Genomic DNA, 9,077 nt, shown 5'->3' on the forward strand with positions numbered 1-9,077 from the left:
GCCGAGCACATGTGTCGCCCGCATCTCCCCCCTTGAGATGTGTACTTTCATGCTTTCGTGTCCAGTGCTAGGATGTGTGTAGAGCTCTCTCCATCTTTGGAGGAGCCCGCGTTCTTTCTTGAGCGCGTTACTCCTACTGGTTTTCCTTTTTCACTTATCCCTTCCTCCTTCCCTAAGACCTTCTAAATAAAGTCTGTTACTTCAAAAAAAAAAGAAATCAAAGTGATACATACACTCCTATCCTCCACATCCCTCCATCTTTAATTCATTAATTTTACCTTTCCTTGGCTTTCATTCCAAACATTTTTCCAGATCTCCCTTTTCTTCTGGCTTGTTTTCCTCCTGTGAGTGCTGTCTTTTACACTGAGAAATACTGATTCTTGCTCTGCATGCATCTCTCTCTCTCTCTCTCTCTCTCTCTCTCTCTCTCTCTCTCTCTCTCTCTCTCTTTCTGTGTCTCTCTCTCTCTCTCTCTGTCTCTTGTAGTAGTTGGGGGCTGGGGGCCATTGCTTTGAGGCCATACCTGGTGATACTCAGGATTATACTCAGGAATTACTCCTGACTCTGTACTCAGGAGTGCCTGACGATGACTTGGGGGGACCCTATGGGGTGCTGGGGATTGAATCCTGGTCAACTGTGTTCAAGGCAAGTGCCCTACCCTCCATACTATCACTCCAGTCTCTGCCGCATTTCTGTTCTCTATTAACGTATGTCCTCTCATGAATCAGGCTTTATTGCACCAGGCGCTGAGGCTACAAGTCTAGTAGGAATGTTCCCTTGTTCCCTGCCTTTCGACCCCTGATAGATGTGAAGCCAAGAAGAGTCAGCCAAATATATAACTAGGGCATGGTCAATGAGTTACCATAGGATGGGAGAGACTGTATCCAATTCTGTCCTTGGAGAGAGAAGCTAATTCATTCTCTCTCTCATTCTCTCTCTCTCTCTCATTCTCTCTCTCTCTCTCTCTCTCCCTCCCTCCCTCCCTTTTTGGTTTCTGGGACACACTGGCTGTGCTCAGGGATTAGTCATGGAAGGCTCAGGGGACCATATGGGGTGCCAGAGATCAAACCTTGGTAGGTAGTAAGCAAGTGCCTCACCTGCTGTATCACCCTCTGGCCCCTGGTAGTTTTTTCTTTAAACAACTTTAATCTGTGACTCATGTACTGTAGAACTGTCGTTCTGTTGTTCATTGATTTGCTCGAGTGGGCACCAATAATGTCATCATTGTGAGACTTGTTGTTACTGTTTTTTGTTTTGTTTTGTTTTGTTTTTGCTTTTTGGGTCACACCTGGCGATGCACAGGGGTTATTCCTGGCTTTGCACTCCTGGTGGTGCTCAGGGGACCATAAGAACCCGGGTCAGCCGTGTGTAAGGCAAACACCCTACCCACTGTGCTATCACTCCAGCCCCTGTTGTTCTTGTTTTTGGCATATTGAATACGCCACAGGGAGCTTGCCAGACTCTGCCATGTGGGCAGGATACTCTCAGTAGCTTGCCAGGCTCTCGGAGAGGGACGGAGGAATCGTACCCGGGTCGGCCGCGTGCAAGGCAAACACCCTACCCGCTGTGCTGTCACTCCAGTCCATGACTCGTAACAGCACTTATAAACTATTTCACAGAGAAACCAAATAGTACACTAAAGGCAGACAATATTCCCTATACTCTCTCTACTTTTGGGTATGAGCACTGGTGGAAGGATGGGTGTTTGATCATTGTGTGATTGTAACTCAAACATGAAAGCTTGTAACTATCTCACAGTGATTCAATAAAAATAAAAAAATTAAAAATAAATTTAAAAAATAGTACACTAAAGGGAAGTATTACTCTACAGAGGTCAGCTTATAAGTGAATGACACAAGGCTGGAGTGAGAATGCAAGGTTAAGGCACTTGATTTAATGCAACCTACCCTCATTCAATCCCCAGGACCACAGATGGTCTGCTGAGTAATGACAGGAGTGACCAGGTGTGGCCCCCAAATCACAAACAAATACCAATTAGAATGGTAACATTTTGCAATTCTAAATAACCTGAAATATTCAGAGCCAAAGCACCAACAACTGCTAATATCACAGACAGAGAACCAAATACTGGGGCCAGAGAGAGTGCAGCGGGGAGGGCGATCGTCTTGCACGTGGCCAACCCGGATTCGATTCCCTGGCATCCCATATGGTCTCCTCAGCACTGCCAGGAGTAATTCCTGAATGCATGAGCCAGGAGTAACCCCTGTGCTGTGCATTGCCAGGTGTGACCCAAAAAGCCAAAAAAAAAAAGAAAAAGAAAAAGAAAAAAACCACATTCTGCAAAATCCACATTGCTAGAAATTCTCTGAAATAAAATAAGATCTCCTTTGTAATTAATTTGGGAGGACATAAGAGACAGAGAGGAAAATGTATAAATGAAAAGAACTGAAGTTTCAAATACAATGTAGAGACATGTATAGACATTATGTGTACCTGATTCAGCAAGCTGAGGGAGGTAGACAATGAATATATATGACAAACAGCAACAAGAATCCCATCTTAATGTGGGTATGATCGCATACTTTGGTACTTATCATGGTCACGTTCTAAGACACTTACGGTTGAAAGAGCATGGTATGAGACATGCATCAAAACCATGTGTCAGGGAATAGCAAGCAGGACTGGCCAGGATTTAACGGATGTTGGCATTGGGCACAGATACTCAATTTTTGAAAGTCACCATCATTTAAAAAAAAAAAAGAAGAAGGGAAAAGGAGTATATACCACATTCCACATCTGTCACTAGAGGAAGATAGACTATAGAGGTAGGTGAAAGACCAGGAATATGGCCAGAGAGACAGCTCAGTGTACTGTCCTTGTTCTGCCCGTCGGAGGCCCTCAACCCCACCTCCCTCCAGCATGAAGGAACCCTCGGCCCCCAAACAAAAAACAGAACAGAAAGAGAACACCAAGAATACGACTGAAAGAACTATACACTCAATTCCTTTACAATAATCTTTGGGGAAAGCTAAAGAAAGGGAGAACAGATCGGTATGAGGTGAGGCAAGAAATACATTTGCTAAACTATCCTTGCACCAGGTCAATTTCAGGGCCTCAGAGACAGGGCAGTAGGTGCGGCACTTGCCTGGCATGTGGCTAGCCTGGGATGGTCCCCTGGACCCTCACCAAGGTTGATTTTTGAGCACAAAGCCAGGAGTAAGTCCGGAGCCACACACTAGGTATGACTCCAAAAAGAATGGGCAGCTTCAGTCCACTCACAGATTCAAATCAGGTACTTCTTATACCCGACAAGTCTGTGAAGGACAGCCCTAGGCAGGATCTCTGCTGGTCTCTGCCCCACACAGCTGGAGATAAGCACAAAAGGGATTTAAAGGGACCTGGCAGGGACCTCTCCGGGCAGACATATCTTCCCTGGGGCACATCACCTCTCCATCAATCAGCTTTGTAAGTTACGGAATCCTCACCCAGGGAGACAGTTTCATAACCTGCCCCTAGCACAAGTCAAAGGCAGATGGGCTGGGAAGGGCCGCATTTCCCAATCAGAGTCTACACTCCTTTCCAGATCACTCCGATTGGTAGAGCCTCTGCCCCCAACAAAAGCAGCACAGCCCTGAAGCCTGGATGCTGTGGGTCACTGTCAGCAAACTCCCCAGTGCATGCGAAAGGAACTAAATATTCTGCATCCATGATCTTAATTAGGCTACACAATACTTTTTTTTTTTTTTTTTTTTTTTTTTGCTTTTTGGGTCATACCCATCGATGCACAGGGGTTACTCCTGGCTCATGCACTCAGGAATTACTCCTGGAGGTGCTTGGGGGACCATATGGGATGCTGGGAATCGAACCCAGATCGGCCACTACAAGGCAAATGCCCTACCCGCTGTGCTATCGCTCCAGCTCCAGCTCCAGGCTACACAATACTTTTTAATACTTTCTTTCTCTCTCTTTTTCTGGGTGGTGGAGGAGGTGAGGGAGGCACACAGCGAAGCTCAGGGCTACTCCTGGCTCTGCACGTGGGAGTTACTCCTGGTGGTGCTGGGACCATACGGAATGACAGAGATTGAAGGCAAGTAAGCACCCTACCAGCGGTACTACCTCTCCAACCCTTACCTGACACCCTTAGAGTCGCTATTATTTCTACATCTTACAGATCAGGGAACAAAGGCTTGGAACAGGTAACAACTCACAAACAACTGGTAAGATGGACCTAGCTCAAGACTTCCTTCTCAAAAACTTCCCAGAGCAATTCCTCTGTCCCCAGGAGCGCCTGCCCCTTCTAGAGAGGCCCCTTCCTTCCTGACTCCTCACCCACTCTCCCTGGTTCCAGCTGGCCACCCTCTTCCAGTCACCATAGTTTTCCATTTCTCTTTCCCTCCCTCCACGTTTTAATTCCTTCTATTTAAAATTTTTTTAATTGAATCATAATGAGATACAATTACAAAGTTGTTCATGATTGGATTTCAGTCATATAATGTTCTAACACCTGTCCCTTCACCAGGGTACATTTCCCAGTTTCCCTCCCACTGCCCCACTTTCCTTTCGGGCAATATGGTTTGCAATACAGATACTGGGAGGTTATTATGTATATCCCTTTACCTACTTTCAACACTCCAGTATGACATTAAGCATCAGTTTCTCTTTTAACTCAAGCTTTGGGCTCATCCTGTCCCAGGCTAATGCCTCTCCTGGAGTTAGATAGTACAGGGTATAGACACTTGCCTTGCATGGAGTCGACCCAATCTGCAAATGGTCCCCTAAACCTCGCCAGGAGTGATCCTCAATCAAAGCCAGGAGTGAGCCCCGAGTACCACCACCCCAACAACAACAACAACAAACACAATCCTGCCTCTCTCCCTTCTTCCCAACCCTCAAATGCCAGACCAAGAAAACCTTTCCCACTTAGAACTTATCACATCTTTGCTGGCTGAGCATCAGTTTCCTGTAATGCAGTTAATTACTATTTGTGTCTCCCCACCAACTCAAATCATTCAGGCTAGAGTTATGGCGCCACCCACTGCGTCTCACTCTTTCTTGGAGCAGGGGATACAGGCCTGGCAGTCTTTGGGTGTCATTTCCAGCAGTGCCTGGGGGACTATGTGGTATGGTGCCAGGGATCAAATCAAGCACTATGTCCCAATCTTTTTTTTTCAAGGAGTGGGGGGCACACCTGATAGTGGAGATATTACTCAAAACAGTGTACGTGCTTAACCACGTGTAAGAGCTTAACCTTTGCACAATCTCTTAGGCCCCTATGTCCCAATCTGAAGTCATTCTCTCAATGCATGAGGCAGGTATCATTACTCTCCCCATTTTAGAGACAAAGAAGTTGGGGTTCTGAGGGGTAAGTAGTTTATCAAAAACCCCACAACAAGGGGCTGGAGCGATAGCACAGCGGGTAGGGCGTTTGCCTTGCAGGCGGCCGACCCAGGTTTGATTCCCAGCATCCCATATGGTCCCCTAAGCACCGCCAGGAGTAATTCCTGAGTGCAGAGCCAGGAGTAACCCCTGTGCAGTGCCGGGTGTGACCCAAAATAATAATAAAAAAAGAAGAAAGAAGTAACAAGTCACAACCTAGAAAATCAGTTGTTAAAACAATACATCATGCAGGGGCCACATCCTTGGGTAGGTTTCCTTATCCTTCAGGTAAAGAAACGAATTTTTACAGAGTTCAGCACGTTCTATTTACACAGAACTCTAGAACTACACAATGTGCTAATCGAATTGGCAACTTGACCAGTCCACTGAAAATAAGCCAGAGTCAAAGCCAACACCTCTGGATGCTCCAAGCAAGAAATCTCCTATTGTGGAGGGAAGCAGAGAGGGAAAAGGCATCTGTGAAGTCCTTAGAAAACAAACAAAAACTCCTCAGGAAACTGTTAACGGTTCAGGAGCAAACTCTAGACTCCACCCCCACTCCAGGGTGGGAAGAGTTTATGGCCGCCAGGATGGAAGGAAATACAGAGGTTTTCTCCATTCCCTAATCCCAGGCTCCAGAGGCACTGTTTGCCCAGGGCAGGACAGACAGATCTTCTGAAAAATTGGTCAAGGGACCACATCTTTCTCCTCAACCGCTTTTCCCCCCAGGGTAATCCGGGCAGCTGGGGGTTGGGGCAAACCGGCAAAGGTAGATCTCAAAACAAGGCTTGCAATTGTCCTACCAGCAAGGTGATAAATATGCAAGTGGGCCACTTTGTAGAATTTCCTGGAGGGCAGAACTATCAGCTTCAGGCAAACTGTCCCCTCCCATTTAACCCCATCAGGCCTAGAAGAAAGTCAGGACAACTAATTTTGAACCTTACCAACATGCTAAGCAGCAAACCCTACCAGTCAGCAGCAGCCTTGCAAGAGCCCTTTCCAGCGGATTCCAGCCCAGCCTCCAGGCTCAACGCATAAACAGATAGAGCCCAGCCGCCCAAGCCTACCTCGAGGCAATGTGCTGGGGCGGAGGGGGGTCGGGAGCAGGCCTCGCCCAGGAAAAGTCATCTGCGCTTTCCCAGGGCTCCGCAGAAGCTAGGGTTGGTTCCCGCTATTCTCCCAGCCCTTTTCCGTCCCTCGGCCTCGGCCAGCGGGGCTCTACCGGATTGTCAATAAATAGCTACACCGCAAAGTGGTGGTGGTGGTGAGGGGGGGGGGGTCACGCGATATCTAACCCGCACCTCCCACCCTCTTCCCCCCAACCCGGCCTGTATGCGGCTGGAACTTGAGGGGGGGTTCCTTACTCTGGGGACGGGGGATCTCTGAGCGGTGATGCCGGCCAGAAAAGCACCGATGCGCCAACAAGTCTAGAGTTGGGGGTGGGAGTTTGAAGAGCCCAGATAAAAGGGAACGAACTCTCTGTCCACCCGGCGGGCGGGAACCTGAGGCTGTGCGCCTCCACTCAACAAGGTTCCAGAGACCTCACAAACGAAAGGACCCGGTGAGGACCTCGTGGTTGGGGGTACAATACGTTATTAGTCTCGATTAGCTGTGACCCCCGAAAAGCCCCCGGTGCGACTCGCATCGGCCACGGACGCCAGACCGCAGACCAGGCCGGCCGCGAAACTTTCCGTGTGGCCGGGAAAGAGGAACGGCTCCCGGGGAGCCTCGGTCCTGCCTCTCCCGCCCCAGAAACCCCGACGGCCAGGCCACTGCCGCTCCGCTCACAGCGGGGCTCGGCCTCGGGGCTCTGGGGCGCAGCGGCGCGGGTGGCGCGCGGAGGCCGGGCCCGGGGCAGGTGCAGGGCGGCGGGCGCGCTCGGGGCGCGGGTGCGGGGCGCGCGGGCGGGCGGGCGCGGCGGGGAGGGGCGCGGGCCGGGAGCCCGACGCCAGGGCGTGGTGCAGGTGGCGACGGGGACAGAGTCGACAGCGTACCTTGATTTTCGACCTGGCGACCGGCCGCTGCTTAGTGTCTGGGAGTGCGGTCGTGCCTTCCGCGTCGCCGGGCTCGGGGGTTTCAAGCTCGGGGGCGCGCGGGGACGAGCTGCTCTCGGCGCCTCCAGGCTCCCCCGCGCTGCTGCTGCCGCTGCCGCTACTGCTGCCGCCGTCGCTGCGACAGTCTTCGGGGGGGTCGTGGAGCAGATGTCCCAAAACCACTGCGGAGGGAGGGGCGGCACCCCACACACCGACACACACGCGCGCGCACACAAGCGTACACACACGCACACGCATGCACACACACGCGCGCGCGCACACACACACACACACACACGCAGAGTCAGGCCCGCGCGCCAGCGGCAGTTTGACCCGCGGGCTGTGCTGCCGCCCCGCCTCGGCCCCGGGCACCCCGCCAAGTGGGCAACGCCGCGGGGACTGCAGTGAGCCCTCACGCGGGTCTTCCGAGCTGACCGCGGGGTCCTGGCGGCCGCTTCTCGAGCCCCGTCCCGCGTCCACGAGGATTGGTGGGCCACGCGCCCCGGGGACCCCATGCGCCCAAGTTTCCTCTCCTTGGGAAGGGGCCGGGGGAGGGGGCGCAGAGTGACCTCTCCCCACGGAGCCCCACAGGGCTTGCCCGATCCGCGTGCAGCCCGACGAGGACGAGGCGGGGGTGGCTCTGCTGGCCTGCCATTCGCCCGGCTGGGCCACCCCGGCCCGCCCGAAGCCAACGGTCCAGCCGCCGGGCAATTAAAGACACCTCGAGGGGGAAGGGAGCAGGTCGCCCGGGCTCGCCGCCTCTCACTCACGGTCCTCCGGCACCGCGGGGGCCTCCTCGTCCCCCTCCCCTGGAACAGGGGTCTCGAGAGGGCAGCCCCGCCGCCCAGCCCCGGGAGCCGGCCGCCCCCGCCCCCACCCCGGAGCCCCGCGCCCAGGCCGGGCCCCCGCGCGGCGCTCACCTGGGATGTAGGTGTCTGCCCTTTCCTCATCCGGGAGCTCATCCCAGCTGCGAGCCGAGACCCCCAGGCTCCTCCTCTTCACCAGGAAAGCTTTGGGCATGTTGGGGCCCCCTCCCTGGACCGCGGTCCCTTCCTCTTGGCGGTCCCCGCTAGGGGCGGCGGCGGCTCGGTCCCCGGCTCCCGGCGGCCAAAACCCACCTTCCCGCCGAGTCGGCCCCCTTCCCCCGCTCCCCACCGCGCCGCGGCCCCGGCCTCTCCCCCGCACGCCCGGCGGCTCCCTGCCTCGCCGGCTGGGCGACACCTATGCCTTAAATCGCGGGTGAGACCACGCCGAGGAAAAAGTTTCATAAGGTGGAATAGAAAAGGCACCAGGAAACTTAGGAGTGAGCATGCGCCCTGCAACATAACGGTGTCAACAAGCTCGCTACCTGTCCGACCGGTTCCGGCGGCCGGGGCTGCCTGTTCCAGCCCTTCCTTAGGCATGAATGTTTGCAAAAGAATTTAACGTCTGATTCTTCCCCCCTCCCCTTTTTAAAAAGGGAAGAATGTTTTTTAATCAGCCCCCGCCCTATTCCCCAATTCAGGCACCCCAGGGCCAACTCTTGGAGGTAAACCCCAGGTCCGCTTGCCAGGGCATCCCTCGCAAGAGTTGGAGCCTCCCTTGCGAATTGCACCCCCCTACACCCCCGCCCCGAATGCATTTGTCTCTAGCAAGCCGGAAAATGGCTCGGTTCCTCTGGACTTTCTGGATCGTTCCTGGAGCTTGTTAAAATCTTGGCTGGCAGAA

The 9,077-nt window shown here is 53.1% G+C and overlaps 1 protein-coding gene across 2 annotated transcripts in view; it reads right to left on the minus strand.

Moving 5' to 3' along the window:
- Window positions 1-8,800, minus strand: part of OVOL2 (ovo like zinc finger 2) — a 36,314-nt gene extending 27,514 nt beyond the window's left edge. The window contains exons 1-2 of one of the 2 annotated variants that reach the window (XM_055132361.1): window positions 8,719-8,800; window positions 7,332-7,552 (exon numbers count right to left, since the gene is read on the minus strand). In XM_055132361.1, coding sequence (XP_054988336.1) covers window positions 7,332-7,552; window positions 8,719-8,773 — 276 coding nt within the window. In that variant the 5' untranslated portion in view covers window positions 8,774-8,800. Of the gene's footprint in view, window positions 1-7,331; window positions 7,553-8,290; window positions 8,513-8,718 lie in introns of those variants that run through there. The other variant, XM_004614403.2, reaches the window with a different exon arrangement.
- Between the last annotated feature and the right edge of the window lie 277 nt (window positions 8,801-9,077).

This window comes from Sorex araneus, chromosome 3 (assembly GCF_027595985.1).
Source record: "Sorex araneus isolate mSorAra2 chromosome 3, mSorAra2.pri, whole genome shotgun sequence".
In the NCBI taxonomy this organism is placed as follows: Eukaryota; Metazoa; Chordata; class Mammalia; order Eulipotyphla; family Soricidae; genus Sorex; species Sorex araneus.